Genomic DNA, 20,038 nt, shown 5'->3' on the forward strand with positions numbered 1-20,038 from the left:
TGTACTTAGGCGCATGTTCGAATTTATATTTGGAAGTCCATAGGATAATTCGACGCATTTTGGCAAAAGTTGGAAAATAGAGGATTTTTGAAAAGTTTGACCGAGAGTTGACTTTTTGATATCGCGGTCGGAATCTGATTCTAAAAATTAAAACAACTCCATTATGTCATTTATGACTCGTGTGCAAAATTTGAAGTCATTCCGGATTGATTTGGTACGTTTCAGCGCAAAATATAGAAGTTGGAAGATTTGAAAACTCATAATTCAATTCGATGCGCGGTTCATAATTTCGGTGTTGTTTGACGTGGTTTGAAGCCTAGATTAAGTTCGTATTGTATTTTGGGACATGTTGGTATAATTGGTTAAGGTCCCGAGGGCCTCAGGTAGATTTCGGAAGGTTAATGGAATGGATTTATGACAAAAAAAAAAGAAGAAGAAGAGGGGTTGCTGGAATTTTCTGTTGCAGAAGCTGTCTTTGGACAGCAACTGTGCAATTGTGGAGCCTAATTTGAAGCTTATATCTAGCAATCTATAAGGAATCTGAAAATGTACAAAACACGAAAGTTGTAGCTCTTGCATTCTAGTTTGCAGAAAATTAAACTATTCATCATTTGGATATTTGTACAGAAAGTTATGACCGATTGAATAAGGGATGGTAAAGCTATTTTGAAATTTCCCAGAAAGTTTTGATGCGAGGAGGTTATTTTGGAAGCTTATATCTCAAAATATATAAGGAATCTGAAAATTATCAAAACACAAAATTTGTAGCCCTTGGAATTTAATTTCCAGAAAGTTAAACCATTCATCATTCGGACATTTGTGGAGAAAGTTATGGTCGATTGACTGAAGGCTGGTAGCAGCTTTTGTTTGCCCGGAAATATGAGACAGTCGCATTTGACACATGCGACTTGCCTAGGCAGAATACTTAAAAATAAGAGTTAGCCATTTTTACTCATTTTTGAATTTTGAGTCTCGGATTTGGGCGATTCCAAAGGGATTTTTCACGAATTCGACTTGGGTAAGTATTCTCTATCCGCAAGTGATTATATTTCATAAATCCATGTCAATATTCATCATTTATTTTCGGATTTAGATGGAAGAAATTTAGATTTTTTGTAAAATCTTCCAAAAACAAAAATTTAAGATTTGTAAGCCAATCCGATGTCGGAATTCGATAATTTTGTATAGTTGAACTCATATCAGAATGAATTGTTAGATTTTATGAGTTTCGTCGGATTCCGAGACGTGTGCCCCACGTGCAGTTTTTGAGTTAAATTTCGAATTTTAATCCGAAAAATTAGTAAATTCATTTGGAATTAATTCCTATGATTCGTGTTGAGTATTTCGAATTGTTTATGAATAGATTTGAAGATTTTAGAGACAAATTCAAAAAGGGAAAGTTGTGGCCGAGTAATTATTGAAATTGCAAAGCGAGGTAAGTACTTGGTTTAACCTTGACTTGAGGGAATAGGAATCTCCAACTTAATTATTATATGAAATTTCATGTGTGTGGTGTATAGGTGAGGTGACGAGTATCTATGCGCCACCTGATTTTCTGCTTACATGATCCTTTCCCCGCTTCCAATATAATTGCTTCATGTTTTAATTGTTTCATGTTCATTGTTGTTTCTATGATTACTTGGCTTGTTAATTTGTTGATAAGCCTTGTTGCAATTATTTATTTTTTTGAAAAAGTATTAGTTGCTTTCCTTGGTTTCATTATTGTACATAAAGATTGAGTGGGTTGACGTTATTTTACGTTATATATATATATATATATATATATATATATATATATATATATATATATATATATGTATATATATATGTATATATATGTATATATGTATGTATGTATGTATGTATGTTTGTATGTATGTATGTATGTATGTATGTATGTATGTATGTATGTATTCCTGCTGGTTTCATTTTGAGATAATATTGATGAGTTTATGAGAAGTACGGTTTTCTGTTTACATTTGTTGAGATAAAAGTGTTGTGAAAGGCTTGGCCTGAATTGTGAATTTTTTTAATAAATGAAATAAATGATAGTGATAAGGGTGGACATGTGAAATAAATGATAGTGATACGGGTGGACAGGTGAAATAAATGATAGCGATAAGGGTAGACAAGTGAAATAAATGATAGCGATAAGGGTGGACAGGTGGGATCGGGTTGCATACCGCAACAAGATAGTAATAAGGGAGGACATTTATGTTTTACGGATTTTTAATACAAGATTTGGAAAATTTACTGTTTTACTCTACTGTTTCTCATACTCTGCACATATGGTTATTTTAATGTGAAGTTTGGAAATTTGGAGATTTGTGCGAGATCTTGGTTACAGCTGAGGCCTGGAATAGGCGACTGAGCTATTTTATTTAATGTTACAGTTTATCTTTCTTGTTGGTGTAGAATTATTTTATTGCTTTATTATATATAATGTTGCAGGTTAAGTTACATTGCCTCGCCTTAGCCTCGTCACTACTTCGTCGAGGTTAGGCTCGACACTTACTCAGTACATGGGGTCGGTTGTGTTGATACTATACACTGCACTCTTTTGTGCAGATACTGGAGTTGATCCTAGCGACGCACATTAGACTTGCTCGGATTCAGCTATTTACAGGATACCTGAGGTATAGCTGCAAGGCGTTCGCAGCTCTGAAGTCCCCTGCCACTTTTTCATAGCTGTGTATTTCTTTCAGCCAGCTTTATTTTCATTCAGACCTTTATTTGTATTATTCTAGTAGCTCGTGCATTTGTGACGCCAGTTCTGGGATGGGTTTTTAGACATCGCTAGTATTATGGATTAATTGTTTTATATCAGAGTTACTTCCGCATTGTTTCTTTGATATTAAATTGAATTTAAAATTGTTAAAAATGGTTAATATTATTCTAAAGTTGGCTTGCCTAGCAAGTGAAATGTTAGGCGCCATCACGGACCCAAATGTGGAAATTTTGGGTCGTGACATCTCAAAAGAGAGAGAGAGAGGGAAGAGAGAGAGAGAGAGAGAGAGAAATAAGAAAAATTATGAGAGAGAATTGTGTGTTAATTGAAAGAAAGAAAAGTCATAAATAGCGTATTTCATGCCTCAATTGTAGTATATACTATAAATTAGGTGTGTACATAGGCCGGGTTGGTTCGAGTTTTCTAATTACCAAACCAAACCAATTGTGTCGGGATTAAATCTAAAGGCCAAACAAAAACCAATAAAAATTGAGTTTTTCAATCTTGATTTTTCTCAGATTTTTTATGTTTTCGGGTTATTTTGATTTATTTTTTTTCATAAAGTTTTCATAGCACAAAACATAGAATTTGTGCTCCAAATATTTTTTTGATCCTAGTAAGACATAACTATATAAGGTTTTTTCAAGAAAATAACAAGAAACATGAGATGAGCTATGACATTGTACAAAAATATTTAATAATAAATATAATAAAATCGCATAAAACAAATATTATTAATAAGCCATAATGAAAATAAACATGATCTAGAATTACTAAGTTGCTAAAATAAGTACGACTAACAAGTACTATTTTTACATGACTAAACACTATAAAAAAAGAAGTTGTGCATTTTATCTAAACCATGGAAAAACTAAAAAATAGATATCCAACACTATTGTCATTCCTAGTATAATTTAATTGAATGTCTTTTATTAGCATTAATATTGACTATAAAACTTATTGTAGCATTCAAGAATTATAAGTCCAAGTTTAAAATAATACGTTTAAAGATAAAATTATGAAAATGTTTAAGAAATATTGATACACTATATTACAATAAATATTTTTATGTATTAAATAAATTTAAAACTTCTATACATGTAATGTCGGGTTAGTTTGATTTTTTTTTAGTTAAAACCAAACCAAACCAAACCAATTATGGTCGGATTTTTTTTCCAACACCAAATCAAATCAAACCAAACCATAGTCGGGTTTTTTCTCTCGGTTTGATTCGGATTATCGGTTTGGTGTGGTTTGTCGATTTCCTTTGTACACCCCTACTATAAATACCTATTTTGCTATAAAATATATAAGGTAGCTATAGAAAATAATATTATAAAATAATTTTGGTTTATAATAAATAGGGTATATATAGGGGGTAAAATTTCCTTCATGAATCAACCAACACGATCCATCCTGATACCACAGTCCTCTTGCAGAAACAGATGAAAGCATGTATAGACTATGATCAATTGTGTAAAATTGTAAAAGAAGCTAACATCCATACATGTCCAAAAACTCATACAGTGTCTTTCTTTACATGACAAACACAAGTATAGCTTCTGTGGTAAAAAAGATACATATTTTAATGGAGTATAAAATACAGATTCAACTAACATTTTGAGTATTCTTGTTCACCCTCCTCCTACAAAACTGGAGTGCTGCAGCTCTATCATTTATGAAATATGGACCTAGTTGTGTACAGCTAATTCATAACTCTCCTACTTGTATTACAAAGTGAAATGAAAATTATGTATAAAGATGAGTGCAGCAATGCTTCTATGTTTCGGGTGGAAACTGTTATGTAAATCTTCCTCATGCTCTTCTTTAGCGCCCCCGTGAGTCTGAGGCAGGGACTGGTGCATTTCTTTGAATTCTGAAGTTCACAGAAGCTAACAAATTAGATCTGCCTCTAAAGAACATCCACAAAAGTAGTCAGATAATCATCTATTCCCTCTCAAGTGAACTGAAGATGACGACGTCCTGTGCCTCAAATTGACTGATTAATTGGTCCGTGGCACCAAAAAGCTAAAGCCTGAATTCTCACGGAGAGGAAGAGGAGGTTCAATGTCAGCTATATCTATTTGTTCCATTGATTTTGATATGTCATCAACTGAAAATGGGATGCTGCAAATTGCACCATTAAGAAGCATCAGCAATTGGCTTAAAGAGGCATAAAAAGGAAGTTTACTGAAATACAACAATAATAGTTTGTCTTATGCGCATTTATTTGCACCTTAACCACTTGTAATCTTCTGCTTGATAACATGCACCTAAATAATCTAAAATTGCAACATTGAAATTAGAGTCTTTCCCTAAATATTGAAAACCTGAACTGGGAAGGACTGATGTTCCCAGTAAATGTTCGAGACTACTTTTCAGATCTAGTCCTAATGAGATTCAGAGTGAATTAATCACACAAAAGCAAGGTACCAAGTACAACTAATTACAAGCATTTTGATGCTAACCTTGAATCATCATCTAAGAGAAAAGAGTTGCTGACTGCATGATTTGAATCTTCAGTCATCGACACCCTCATGCTGGATATAACCTAATGCAGTTGCATAAAAACCTTGCCCTTGGTTAATTTTACTGTGTAAACATGTTATCTAAATTATATCTTTTGAAGAATATGACTCTAACCTAGGTTGACTAATGGCATCCATAGAAACTTACATCCGGTGACACACTGTGTGTACCATACTTGTCATCCCAGTACATTGTACTGATCCTATACAACTGCTGGATGCTAAGAACCTGGAGAAAAAAAGATATCATTAGTGACCTTTAATGACACGCCAGCTAATTCTTCCTTCAAATTGATATCACTTACTGGACAGAGTTGATGGCTTATTTCATCCAGTGTCTTTTTGGGTTTTTGATGTATAACCTACAGCAAGGAGAATGGAGAATATTTGAGAACTCTTTACCATCCTACTTTCAAAAAATGAAAGAAACATGTTAAATGAAAATGATAAATGTAAGATAATGCTTACAAGAAAACCAATTGCCTGTCTGATATGCTTCAGCTCATCCCATGCTGATCCTGCATACTGTTTTTTTTTTTTTTTTTTTTTTTTAACTTCGGGGTTAAATATAACTTTCAGGAATGCCAACATAATAAAATATCTGATCCATCATACCTCATCAGTTGCCGTGAAGCACCAGTGTTCCAATTCTGCCAGTCCTGCTTTGACGTATTCACCATTGCTAAATGAACAGCACTCCCGTCTTAAGAGAAGGCTGTGAAATTATTTACAGTCACATGAGGAAACTTTTAAATGCATTGGAGAAAACTGCATGCAAACAGAAGCCTATAGCTGCACCTGTTAAAAAGCTGAACGTTGATGAATGAAAATATCTGAGTGAATACTTTACGAACTAAAAATGGGGGCACCTGAAAGTATCAAATCAGGAAAGGCAAGATCGGAAGTTAGCTGCATGATATTTTGGAATCAAAGGTTTATCAACTATTTCTAAGCTAATTAACCATCTCTTCTTATAACATTGCTAATTCTGCTGAGCCAATGTTTGCTGGATAAAAAATCTATCCGCTAGGAACAAATTGTTTACACTGAAAAGGGGTTCAAAATAATTGAGCGAAGGGAAAAATCAGCTTCACTAACATGGTTTGCTTTTAATGTGTTCAAGAAATTCCCCAAGCTCTTTACAATTCCCTGCCAATGGGCAATCAAAGCTTGCTGAGCTGCTGTATTAGCTACTGAACGTGAGGACCCTTTAACCAAGCTTGCTCTTGAAGTTCGTGGTGCCTAATAACATATCCAAGAAAACTGTTTTCATGCAAATGACAAAGGAAAAATACAAGATAACCAAAAATGAGGTAAAGAGTAATATATAATGCAAAAAACATGTCCTAGACATGTCTCTGGAAATATTTTCTACGCTTACCTGGATACACAACCCCAGCAACGGAGAAATCTCCTTTTTCAAATTGTCACGAATCATTCCATAAATTTTCTCTACATATGCTGTAAGTTGTTGCTTGAACAACAGGGCAGGGTACTTGGCTTCTACTTGGCGTAGAGTTTCAACTCCTCCAGTCACAAAGGAAAGGTTGACTCCTTGAGGGTTTCCGCGGAAACTCTGAAAATCAATAATAATGAACATCTTAAGGAGCTAGTCTCAAACTTCCTTAATAAAAAGTAGAACTTGTTAATATTTTGTTAACTTCCCACCTGCGACATCCTCCCAAACAGAGATGCCGATGAGGATCGCCGACGTAGAGGAGTCATTGCTGCAGCAGCACTTGCTTTGAGTGTTCGCTGAAGTAGCAATAGAAGAGTAGAAGCATTTGACAACCAATAAGCCAGTATATCATTGTTGTCCTGGGTTTTCTGTACCAACGCAGAAATGGAATTAAAAGAAGCAATTATAATTTAAAAAGCGAGGACATAAAGTTTAAGGAGAACTGGATTTTGTAGCTCAAACCTCAATAGCATGACCAATCGTCTGGATTATTCGGTCAAACACTGTGGTTCTCTCAACTTCAAAAGATCTCCACTGCAAAAGGCACTTATAAATGATGCAGGCTGCAATTGGCCTGTTTCCTGCGAAGCCCAAGTTTTGTGTAATACAACGAATCAGCAACTCCTGGTTCTCTTGCTGTTTCTCATTAAGTGATTTTTGCGGTTTATCCTCTGCTTCAGGGAGATCCCTTTGGTTCAATGAAGGGCTATGAAGATCCTAATATAATGCAAGTGAGAATATGAGCAACAAAATTTGCAGGCATGCGAGAAGAATTTGGCAACACAAGTCTTATAAGGAAGGTATTTTTACCACGTGCATTCTTGTATCCTCATAACCGCGACCACTCTCAGTTCTCTGTCAATTGAACAGAAAACTTCAGATTATTCCATTCCTAAAAGAATTCTACACAAGAAATACATGTACCTGGATAATAGATCTAGAGCGTCCAGAGAGGAACTTATTAGGTGCCATTGACACAGCCTGCTGACGGAAAACTTTGTTTTCTGACTCTAAGTTTGTCATCTTCTCCTCTAGCCTGATTTTGCAAGTTTCAGCAGCAACATATAAATAAATATAAAATCAGATAATTCTTTAGAAAAGGAAAATGCAACACAATCATATTGCATTAAAATATTACTTTCAAAAGACTAGAAACCTATTTAAAACTTCCAAGAATTATCTAGACATGACTACTGACTACTCTTAAAGTTCTTGGACGGACAAGTGGAAGGACTATTCTATTAGTCCTTTGTACATGATGGTGTTGAATGCATCATCTAAATTGTTTGAGTAAAGCTGTTTGTCATCGAAATATTATGTTCTCCTAATGTAATTCATAATATCCTAGGCCTACTCCACCTACTACTTTAATGTTTTCGCCTAGATGATCATATTATTTCTTTCACAATTAACATCATGTCGGTAGGTCAATATCTCATTAGCCACAATGTTCTGATGGCAACTCTTAAATGCATCGTTGCTATAAGATTTATTCAATAAAATTTGTGACGGTGTTAATTTTATGATGAGTTAGTCATATCAGCATGCATTGTCATTATTTGACCTTATTCAACACTGCAAATATTTGTACATAGAAAATGAACAAGACAAAAAAGCATATTACAATTTAAAACAATTCATCTTATAAGATGGAATGTAATATAACTGAAATAAGGCATTGTGAGAGCAAGCTGATTACACTTTCAGGGATTCCTGGAGTTGATGCACTCTTTTTTCAGTTTCTTCTAACTTCCTGCGACTTTCTTCCCCAGATTCTTGTGCCTCAGTATACTTCCTCTTCCAGTCATCACAGTTCTGCTTTTCTTGTTCTAAAGAAACCTGGTCAGAACACAATTTGCTAAGATTATAAGCATAGCAAGCATAGGCTAGATTCATTGCATATTATGATCCTTTCGGGAGATGTTATGAAATGATATTCAACATTCACCTTTATTGCTCATCTAATTTGTATTTATTTTTATTTTTTATTTTTTGGATAAGCCACAAAAAGATAATTAGTCAGCATTTACTCTTCCACAAGTCTCTGCAGCAGGAAATACAAGAAAGTCTCTACAGCTGGAAATACAAGAATCGGTTTTAACTTTTGAACCTCGCTCATTTCAAACTGTTCTGGGATTACTATGATCTTAAATTCCATTCAGTCAAAATGTGATAAGAAAAGATCCTCCCAAGGTATTTGAAACTATGTACTTCAAGCATTTATTGGAATTTTCACATTCTTCTCTATCAGGCAGAATCATGCTTATGTATTTTTAAAATTACCAATACTCAAGTGTGTTTTTCAGGCTACTGAGATAGTATCAAAAGTAATAAATGGTTACTCTTCTAACATGGTGATTATTTTTCGTTTAAATTATGAATTAAATGCAAGGTTTTCTCAAAGAACACTTATTAATGCTCAATAGATTGTCATATTCAGCACCACAACAGAATGAGAACCTAGTCAATTGGATTACCTTTAAACTGCTATTTTCTTCCATTAGAGATTCTACTTTCTTTGTATCTTCAACATAAACTGGAGTTTCCTTGATTACAGGAGGTGCTTCTTCAATAGCCTTTTTTGCAGCTTCTCGTTCCTTGACAACCAACGCATTTGCTTCATCAACTTTTTTTTGCATAACTTCCAAAGCGTCTTGCAATTTTGCTATCTCTTGTGCTTTTGTTTCTTCCAAGTCAGTCTGCGTGATGATTTGAGCAGTTATTATATCTGACAATTAAGTCGGACAATTTCACTCTATTGTACGCCTACAGAATGGTGTAACACGGCTGGAAATAATAGTAACAACAGGATGCAATAGTAACAGGCAAATTTAGCACGCTAGCAAGAGTTTCTTCTTGTTATGTAATGTATCTGTTGATATATCTACACACAGGTGCACAAAGAATAAAACGACACAGCTATGCACTTTGAAAATGTGATTTATAAAAATAAAACATGAGCTAAAACATAAGATTACTCTTAGACGTTTTTCCAGTTGCAACCGCCACGTAAGCTCCTCCAACTGCTTTTCGAGCTTATCCTTTGCCTCTTTGAGCGCACCAGTATCCCTTGCAGCCTGCATGTAGTTGAAAAATCATGAAATAAGAGTACACTAATAATTATTACATCATGAGACATTGTAATAAGAGATGTGTTTTTATGTTTCTTATTGGATTACAAAATAGTATTCTTACCATTTTAAGCTTCCTTAGTTCCTTTTTGGCAACTCTTCCCCTCCATTTGCATTGTGCAACAAGTGCCCCTCTTTTCAGCCTTTTATAAAATGAAAAAGCTTTATGACAACGCCACCGTGCCTGAGGAGGATAAAGACTAATCTTAGGCTCATTTCAATACCATATAAATCATGAACTCATATAGCACACAGGAATTCTAACCTGAATTATTATTGCAGCTTCAGTTTGCTTCCTAAATCTGAATCTCTTACGAGCATCCATAGCTCGCAAAACAGTCTGCACCATGAGCACTGAGACCTTGAGTTTCTTATAGGCCTTTCTAGCATGATATCCACGTGCGTTCTTCTGAATTTTTACAGCAGCTGCTTGCCTCTTTATTTGCGCATAAATTTTGCATGCCAGTTTACCTAAAATGTGAAAAATAGGACATGCGTTTTGAGAATGAATTCTACTCTGCCTAGTGCCTCTTTGTTCCTTCAGATATATCTTTTTTCCTTTATGGATTTTTGTTCTTGAAACAGAAAACCTAAGTTGCTCGGACTCGGTTGCGCGTGTCCGATATGGGTGCGCATCTAGAGGTCGGATCCTTCATGATCTAAATTTTAAGATTTGGAGGTACGGATCCAGGTACGGATACGGGTGCGGTGATTCGGCTAAAAGTAATTCAAATATCTAAAAATAGAATTATAAAAATATGTCTAAATTATGAAACATTATATGGAAAACTTATAATGTATTCCGAGAAGGAGAAAATATTGATCAAGAGGAGAATCCGAGAAGGAGATAAAAGAAAAATGACTGAGATAGAAATTTCTATATACAAAGTCTTCCATTTTCAACAATTTCATCATAGCGTTTGTTTTTATTTCAAAATTCATTATATCTGTCCAAGAATTCTCCGTTGATTTTGGTCAAAGTACCCAAAATTGGTTTACCAGGTACGGATCCCACACCTGCACCCACGTCGTGTCGACACGGGTGCGGCACCCAAAGTGAAGAGTCCGAGCAACTTAGCAGAAAACAAGGAAGCATACACTGCTAAGAAGATGTAGTTCAACTCATAAGATTGTTTTCCATTATGAACTTTAGTACCTTGTGTCACCAAGTTTTCAAAATGTTAAATAGCTTTAAGATGCCTCACCTCTACATAGAGACTGTAAAGATATGGCAGCTTTTCTCAATGCAATGAATTGTTTACGAGCAATGTGAGTTCTTATTCGTCGTTGTATGACTTTGGCTGCATTATTAAGAACCTCTGCTCGTCGTGCATCCAACTCAGCCATCTGTCCAGCCCTTAGGAATACCTTGGTCTTTCCTATCTGTAAAAGCAAAGTAATCAAATAATCATTTAGACAGGAGCTAATCACCGAATCTCATATTGTGAATGTGAATTGTCCTTTTCAATCACATTTGCAGATAACAAGCTTGATACTAATGTGGAGTAGAGGTTTAGATATGATCCCATATGACCTTAGGAACGAACTCTCCTCTGAATTTGTGAATCAGAAATATAAGAACTATACTGATGAAATAGATGATGAATTCATACTGCTACCTAAGCAGGAGGAAAAAAACTAAGATTACCTGAAACCCTTTCAGACCCCATTTTTCCAGAATCTTCGTGCAAGCAACTTTTTCCTCATAACTGCCATGCAAAAATGTATTTCATTCAGAGTCATTGGATAATCCTAGAGAAAATACTTCTTCAAACAAATTCAGCAAAGGTAAGACATCTCAAAGTACTGTCAGTTCTTGACAATCTGTTCAAACGAAAACAAGGTACATACCTCCCTTGCAAAACCTCCGGCGCTAGGAGCCCAAATCTGTGTATGAATTCAAAGAAAGGGCGACGGGTAGGGAATCCAGCACAACTGATTCTAATTGCCTCTAAAACACCCTTAAAAGAAAAGCATGTTGGTTATAATCAATAACTATCACAATTAAACAAAAATCTATGCTTTCCCCTCCTTTTCCCAATTCTGGGATTTAGTAAGATGGAGATTACTTACACCACAGCGCAATTGTCGCATAATGTTGTCATTTTCAAATATAGCAGGTTTTAGGAGATTATTAGGCTTTACACATCTGATGTAGTGAGGTTCTGTAGCATTCAGTGTCTCCATCAACGACTGTAATTGTAACTGCATTTAAGTTTGTAATTTCGTCAGCACAAGAAAATTGACAGTTTTAGAAGGAAGACTAATGATCAGCATATATTAAAGGTAACACATTTCATCATTTAATAAATCAAATCAGGGCCCATAATGCAAGAATACCTTAAAGCGTGAACCAATTGAAGAAAATTTTGACGACTTTGAAGTCTCTTCACCTACTGAAGGGAAGAGTCCTGCTACAAAAGAGCATTTTGAAGCACTTAGGAGGTCTTGATGTTCAGGCACTATATAGTCCTTGTTTTTGTCCAAAAATTGGTCGGATTGATATTGCACCTAATAATAAATGTATTAAATTAGGAAATGTAAATTGCAAATCACTCTATACTGAAATAGCTGTTGGGTATTGGACTCACCTCTCCAGCATAATGTGAAATTATGAAATCTGTACGAGACAGTTTGGGCTTGACAAAGCGCTTGTGAACTTTGAATGTCTGATATAGCTTGTTAGAGAATGTTTCATGTGTTGACTTTGGGAACATACTGGAAAATAGAAAGTAAATAATGAAGACAAATTTTATCATTTAACTTAAACAGAGTTATAATCTTAAACTCAATAGTACAACACAACAATAATGAGGAACAGAAAACTTAAGTAACAATTAAGTTGCATACAATCATTTTTCATAATAAAGACCAAACTGATGGGATATTATCGTACCAAGCTTCATCTAGCAGAGCAACAATTCCACCTGGTTTCTGCAAAGGGAAATACCACAATTATAAAACTAATTGTAACACCAATGAGCAGCATTATTATTTCTTTTTTTAAATGATAAGTTAGAAGTCTGTTCTGGAGTTTTCATGCTGGTCAAAAGTTGAGATTGTTTCTTACTCTTTCACGTGAGGGTATTTTGTTAGTCACTATGGATAGACTCATATATTTCACTCACAAGAAGTTTTTTCCCGCAGATCTTTTACCCTCACAAAGATCATAGAGCAATAGTTTCATTATAGCTTCTTTCTCTAGGGAAGCAGAGCAGCATAGAGAATTCCACTTTTCAAGTAGCCTAACAACTGAACCTTTTGCTAATATACACCTCGCACATTTATTAGCTAAATTCTAAATTTCTAAAATACCTAGGATCCCATAAGCAAGGAGATATTTCTTTTTGGATAACAATAACCCAATTCATACACAACCAGAACATTTCTTTTTGATAAGCAGCCATAACAATACTTGCAATCTTAAAAGAAGAAGACATCCAATATCTAATGCAATAAAGTTAACAAGACGTTTGTGATATAATTACAGAAAATTTTGAAATCTACGGGGTATTGCTGTCTGATAACGTAGAAGTTCAATTTCTTTTTTCTTTTTCTTTTTGAGAGGTAAGTAGAAGTCCAAATTCTAACCGTCTAGTTTGAACTTAAATTCTTTCTTTGGTTATTTGAGAAAAGTGATGCCACTTACCCACTGTTTGGGAGAGTTACAAATGACAGTTTCTTGAGAACAATAACCAGACTATTCCCATAAGAGGAAATACATTAAATCTAAAGAAATGTGACCAGCAAGAATTGAAACCAAGACCTTTGAGTCTTGAGACCTCAACCTTGCCACTTGAGAAATATTTTTCATTGGATGAAGTTACATCTGTTTAAACAAACTAATAATTCTCAAGTAGTATATTTAGAGAAAAGTGCAATTACCTTTTCAATAAGATCTAGAACATCCTGGTTATCCACAAACTCGATGTAGCTCCAATCAATGGCCTCTCTTTTGTATTCTTCTTGTTCCATCTTGAACACATGCTGTAAAGCCGCAACGGACTTGAGAAACAATACATACAAAATCAATGCTTACATTGCCAGTAATATCGAAAAGTAAACCTGATTGAAATGTTGCTGCAACTTCTCATTTGTATAATTTATGCAGAATTGCTCAAAGCTGCAAAGCGTGATATAATGAGACACAAACACGAGTTGCAAATCTTTGACCACTCATGTAAACAATTCTTTTAGATGGAACAATATTATGGTAAATTAGAAAAGCAAGCTAAAGATTAGCAGCTACCTGTTGTGCTTAAAGCTTTCAAAACCATAGATATCAAGGACTCCAATGAGACATTTAGACTGGGGATCTTGTCCAATCGAGACATTTATCTTGTCTACCAACCTGTATTTTCCCAAGAGAGACTAATTTACATGACAATATGAAATTAGTAAATCAATCATGCACTAGTGGGAACTTACTTCAGGTCTGAATCCACGTGCTGATTAAGAAAAAATGGGTACATACACATATATGTGTGTGCGCGCGCACACACACATATATATATAAGGCACATATTTGCTCATCTTCTTTTCTTTCCAGTATATTCCATGGTTAGTTTTAATGACTCTAATATCTCAAATCAACATTTTTACTTCAACTTGAACTCTTTATTTGTTAGTCTCACAGTGAACAAATCTTTCAATATCTTCGAATTACAATAATTGCTAATAATACTCCCTTTATCCCAATTTATGTGAAAATGTTACTATTTGGGGAGTGAGTTTTTTTTTTTGCCTACAATTTTATTAAACTCTTTTTAAATATTTTGACTTGTTAACCATGTTGGTATAGTACCTTTTGTGTAGTTTTCAAATATGTAATGTTTATTTTGAAAAACTTGAAGAATCTATGCCTAAATTCACACTGAAAACTAGGTACTTAGACTCTCGTACCCTGAATCCCTTTACATAAATTGGGACAGAAGGAGTATCTTGTTTTACATTAAGGCATAAGTAAATAAACAGAATGAGTCTCCAGTTCCTAGCACAGAGCCAATAGCTAGTATATTATTCACACATGGTAATGAAAACTAAGCTTCTTACCAATCAAATAGTCTAGAATATATTGTTTTAGCCAGACCATCCCTACTTATTTCAGCACTGCGAGGATCAAGGCTTCGTTTTATCACTTCTTCAGGGGTGATCATCACCCTTTTGCATAACGCATCTTCCAAAGCTACAGGGTCACACCTAAAACATTAGGAAAATCAGAATTTCCAACCATTATCACAGCCACATAACATCTGAATGAACGGTGACATTAAGAATCTTCCATACATCAGAAGCTCTGCTGCAGTTTTGAGATGGAATTTGGGTTTGTCCTCTTTAATAACTGATGAATCAACCTCTTTTCCTTTTGCAAAGTCAATATTACCAAGATGGAGAATCGCAGCAACAACTCTAAAAATTGCTTCCTGAGTGGGGGGAGAGAGAGAGTTAGAGGTACCCTTTAATTATTCTTTACCCAGATGCAAATAGAAAAATGAAGCTGGACGAACTGTGCAAGATAATATACCTGCTCATGTTTACTAATTCCGACAACATCCATTGCTCTTCTAGTGGCAAGGTACTCATCAGCATCACTCACACCAACAAGCTCATGGCATTTTGACTGGTTAAGATAGTGAAACGTTTTGGGATGTCCCAACTTATACTTCTCAATCTCCTACAATGATTAGGAAGATTGTCAGCAACATACTGCCACCAAAGAAATTCGATGCAATCCTACAAATCTTTCATAATGTCATTGAAGTTCTTATTGCAATAGAAAAGTACCTCTTGGGGGGCGGCACAAAGAAGGTAAAAACAGTGGTAGTTGCGCTCAGGATCAGAAATTTGGCAAACACGGGATCTCTCAAGGAGGTAGGTCCTGATTGCTGCTCCTGATATCCTTCCATGTTTGTCAAACTGAATCTCAACGAATTTGCCAAAACGGCTGCAGCAGTTTTAGATTAAGGAGAGCATTAAACATCTTCACTCTAATATGGTAATTGTTATGGTATCGATTATCTTTGATCACAAGTTGACTTCGAAAATAGCTTCTCTACTACTAGGAAGTATAAGATAAGCAAAACAAGCAGTTCAATCTCCTGTTGCACTTTTTGATGGAAAATATATCTCAGAATAATTAACCAAGTCGAGAATACATTAACTGGAACACATAAAAATTAAAGGCTGAAATGAAAAGTGCTAAAGAGCTTGACCTGGAATTGTTATTTCTAACAGTCTTCGCATTGCCGAATGCTTCAAGAACAGGATTAGACTGCACTTGAGTGGGTTCATGCAAAAGATCATGAGAGTAAATATTACATTAGCTTAAAATAATCTAAATCAGAAAGTAGAGGATAATTATGTGAAAATGGAATGGGTGATTGAAAAATTGAAGAGCACATAATAGGTTATCAATGACATGTTATCATACACCAAGGACTTGTTGCTCCACAGTGCGCCCTTCAGTTGCTGCACGGCCACCCAGAAAGGCAAGATATCGCATAAGCATCTTGGTTGTCTCAGTTTTACCGGCTCCACTTTCACCGCTAACCAGAATAGAATTGCTTTTCCCCTCATGGACCATTGCCCTGTTTCCAGCAAAGGCAGTTCAATATATCATGCCAATAAAACACAAATTATTGTAATTAGTTTGCTTAAACTGGGAGGAACCTGTAAGCAACATCTGCAATGGCAAAGACATGAGGGCTTAATTCTCCAAATGGTGCTCCCTTGTATTGTTGCATCATATGTGTATCATACAAATGAGGCAATTTTTGAAATGGATTTATTGCAATTAAGATATTTCCTGTATAAGTCTGTAATTATATCAAATATTAAGAGATGGGCGCTGTTGTCTGTATTGTAGCATAAGAAAGAGCATAAAATCAGACACAATCCAAACAATAACTACAGTATCTTACGTAAATTTCATTAAGTTCGTATCTGGTTTTGAGGTTCTGCAGCACTCCAGGCTCATGCAAATAGGATAGTTTTGTCATGTCATCGACACCCCCAGCAGGAGCTTCCACATCTTTTGGATAAACTTTCGACAATTTCCTAACAACCTGAAGCATGAGAGGACAACGTATCATGTTATGTATCAATCCATAAAATAGGATAGTCTGCCTTCTTATCAAACCCGAGATGTTAACTTGCAGGAGGCGGAGACATTATTTGCAGTCACATCTTCTATTAAAAAAGGACTTCAGACGACTCGTCTGGAGATACAAATTGTGACTTATTTCGTTTCTTGTTAACAGATGCTTCACTAAAAGTCTGTACGATACAGTTATAATATTAACTGTTAAACGTATAAGAATTAGATAACTATAATGATTCCACAAGAAACTCCATTCAGCAGCATGCATTAGTCTTGAAATGATAGGAGCAAAAGTTGATGTCACCGGAGGTCTATAAGATAAGTCAATAATCAATTTGTTTTGAGGTAAATTTCTGTAAGCAAGTGCTTGATAAATATCAACAAATGAAAGAAGTAAATTAACAATTAAAATATATAACAAACTACCTTCTTTCCATCGGTCCTCTCAATCTCTGCTTCCCCATTTGTTATTTTCTTTACTTCTCCATCAATCCAAGCTACATCAGGGTCCTCAACCCATACATGAGACCCTACTATTATATTAACTTCAGTGCCCTGAAAGCCCAAAAACAAAAATAAAAATTAAGAAGAGCATGTATCAATATAATTGATCACATGAGTGATAAATTTATCTCACATATGATCAAACAATCTCTTATGCATGCAATGTAACTGAACAAATGCTCTAACACCAAGTGGATTCAAACTCACGAGTAAATCAAACAAAGAGATATAATGTGGTAGACACAAATCTATTTGAGCGTTCTCCACCCGGTTATAGCTTACATATAGCATTGTTATAAGAGGTAGAGGAACAGCCAAGAAATTTTCCCTTTCATGGGGAGGGCATTTGTATATTCACAGAAAAATATGCATGAAAATCAATTAATATATCTAGATGTAATTATACACACACACAACACAATAATTTTTTAAGTCACCAATTGCTTAATTATAGAACAACATACTGTACAGAAGGGATACAGATACTTAAAAAGTTTGACATAAAATGGTTTGAGGCATATAGGGCAGACAATCCAAGGCGTAACACGTGCGTTGAACATTATTGCGATGTACATGACAAACAACTGCATCCATGGCCGACCGTGGCGTTAGTCCCATGAAACTTTAGCGCCCCATTATCGTCTGAGCAGTTAAAAAGTTGACTCACCCCGAAGGGAGTCCCAACTATGCCTTTTAAACATTGCTTGGAAGTCTAAAGCATTCACACAGAGAAACCTACTAGATTTTTTTTGAACAGTTAAAAAAATCTTCATACACTTTAAACTTCAATTCATGATATCAACCTAATAAACTTAATTTTACCTTTCCTTCCACCTGTTACGGTGCAGAAGGACAAATTAGAATGATAATTTTCGGATAGACTGATGGTAGAGATGGATCCAAGATTTGAATTTTATGGATTCAGAATTCTAGGGCAGCAACCTCAATTGGTAGTAAATGGGTTGAAAATTTGATATTCATACACATTTAGTCGATTTTTTAACACATACTCAGGGTCTAGGTCAAACCTACTAGGTTTGGCCAAACCCGTATGTGATACTCTACATCCGCTGTAAAATATTTCCCATGCAAAACCAGACTAGTAACAGTTACCTCTTCCTTTGTGGATGAAAGGTGTGTATATCAATACTTATTATCAGCGCCCATAGTGAGTTACAATATCCCACACTTTCCGTTGGATAATATCGGCCTTTACGATAAAAATCCCCTCTTTTATTATGAACAATTTCATCAACTTTTCAAAATCCACAGAAACTCAAGGCTGAATTTATTGCATTTGATGATCATGCAATGGATTCCTAAAAGGCATATATAATTCTAAAGAACAAAATTTCGTCACCGGTCTTATCACGGTGAACAATTTACTCGCACACTGTTAATAAATTGTTAATGTAATGGTTGAAAATTAACTTAAAACTTGAATTAAAAAAAGGCAGCCAGGAGCACAAAAGCTAAGCTACCCCTAATGCTTGCTTCCACGGACCCGTGACCTATACGTAACACACTCTCCTTCAAACTTAAGACTTGGATGAATTTAATAAATTTGAATTCCTGAAGGATGCAAATGTTTCAAAATAGAAAAAAAGACAATGACGAGAGTATAGCATTTGAGCCGGGGGACGTACCATTGTGGAGCTGTGATGTGATGCTCAAAATTCAAATCATTCGAAAAACAATGGGCAGTGGAAATAGAGAGGAAAGTGATTGAGATATTAATCTGGAAATTGTTTGGGACAAAACAAACTCTCTGTTGGCCTGGGTGTGTTTGATCCAACAGTAGATTTCTGAGTATTCTTCGACAGAGAGACATTGTTGAGATAAGGAAGGCCTGCAATTTCGGATCCTCTCCCATTTCTCTGCCCTTCACTACCGTTCTTCTCTCCCTCTCCCTCTCCCTCTCCCTCACTCTCTCTCTCTCTCTTCATGCATCCACTTTCACTCGCACGTTGCTTCCCCCTTTGCGTTGGCTCTATTTTATTTTTATTTTTTTTATAGATAAATTGTACACTTTAGAATCTAATTACCATACTTAACTACATAATTTACCTAACTATTATTCTTAAGTTATTACCACCGTATTACTTGTATGTACACGCACACAACGAATGCGAAATACAGAAAAATAGAATGCTCTTGTTGAGAGGCGAACGCAAGACCTCTCTAACCCGACTGAGCTGATGCTCTCTTGTTTCATTTCAAAACAGTTAATTTTTTGTTTCAGTAATACAGGCGGATTTGTTATAAAATTCAAATATAGCTATAAATGATAATTTTCTAAAAGTATAGCTACGACAATGTATATATTTGATGTCTATTTTTTATAATTTTGGTGTCCAGGACTAGGGGTGGGCATAATACCGACCGAACCGTGAATTTCAATTTTTTGGTCGATGCACGGTTTTAAAATTATTAATTTTTAGTTTTTCGGTGCGTTTTACGATTTTGGTGTTTCGGTTTTCGGTTAAATCGAAAAACCGAAATTTTGGGTATTAGTTCAAAACTTATGGGCAATTTGCAGCCATACCCTATATTTTTGCCACCTTTTAACATGTACCTATTTTTAAAAAT

At 35.2% G+C, this 20,038-nt stretch overlaps 1 protein-coding gene across 3 annotated transcripts; it reads right to left on the bottom strand.

Moving 5' to 3' along the window:
* Positions 1 to 4,238: 4,238 nt before the first annotated feature.
* LOC104246421 (myosin-11-like) lies at positions 4,239 to 19,403 on the bottom strand. 3 transcript variants are annotated; one of them, XM_009802230.2, is made up of 38 exons: positions 19,096 to 19,403; positions 17,372 to 17,500; positions 16,767 to 16,910; positions 16,516 to 16,661; positions 16,277 to 16,433; positions 16,059 to 16,117; positions 15,631 to 15,790; positions 15,371 to 15,520; positions 15,133 to 15,269; positions 14,899 to 15,045; positions 14,096 to 14,197; positions 13,912 to 13,969; positions 13,732 to 13,833; positions 12,743 to 12,780; positions 12,438 to 12,564; positions 12,187 to 12,357; positions 11,920 to 12,051; positions 11,698 to 11,807; positions 11,495 to 11,555; positions 11,052 to 11,229; positions 10,112 to 10,317; positions 9,911 to 10,030; positions 9,694 to 9,792; positions 9,193 to 9,414; positions 8,415 to 8,554; positions 7,640 to 7,751; positions 7,526 to 7,570; positions 7,178 to 7,432; positions 6,925 to 7,083; positions 6,638 to 6,832; positions 6,355 to 6,498; positions 6,055 to 6,125; positions 5,872 to 5,971; positions 5,725 to 5,781; positions 5,562 to 5,618; positions 5,405 to 5,485; positions 5,197 to 5,279; positions 4,239 to 4,855 (listed from the first exon to the last, which is right to left on the bottom strand). In XM_009802230.2, the coding sequence occupies exons 1-38, from the start codon at positions 19,096 to 19,098 to the stop codon at positions 4,732 to 4,734; spliced, it is 4,581 nt and encodes a 1,526-aa protein (XP_009800532.1). In that variant the 5' UTR covers positions 19,099 to 19,403; the 3' UTR covers positions 4,239 to 4,731. The 3 variants fall into 3 exon arrangements, with proteins under 3 accessions (XP_009800532.1, XP_009800534.1, XP_009800533.1); XM_009802231.2 differs by lacking the exon at positions 4,239 to 4,855 and having other exon boundaries at positions 5,372 to 5,485; XM_009802232.2 differs by lacking the exons at positions 17,372 to 17,500; positions 19,096 to 19,403 and having other exon boundaries at positions 16,516 to 16,651; positions 16,767 to 16,853.
* Between the last annotated feature and the right edge of the window lie 635 nt (positions 19,404 to 20,038).

Source organism: Nicotiana sylvestris, chromosome 5, assembly GCF_000393655.2.
Source record: "Nicotiana sylvestris chromosome 5, ASM39365v2, whole genome shotgun sequence".
Classification (NCBI taxonomy): domain Eukaryota; kingdom Viridiplantae; phylum Streptophyta; class Magnoliopsida; order Solanales; family Solanaceae; genus Nicotiana; species Nicotiana sylvestris.

Bases quoted from the DNA above. Each gene is read 5' to 3' on its own strand.
- LOC104246421 (XM_009802230.2), bottom strand. The intron at 9,793-9,910 runs GTAAGAATACTA...AACTACATGCAG, and splicing joins AACTAAGGAAGCTTAAAATG to GCTGCAAGGGATACTGGTGC. The intron at 6,126-6,354 runs GTTAGTGAAGCT...TGATACTTTCAG, and splicing joins ACACATTAAAAGCAAACCAT to GTGCCCCCATTTTTAGTTCG.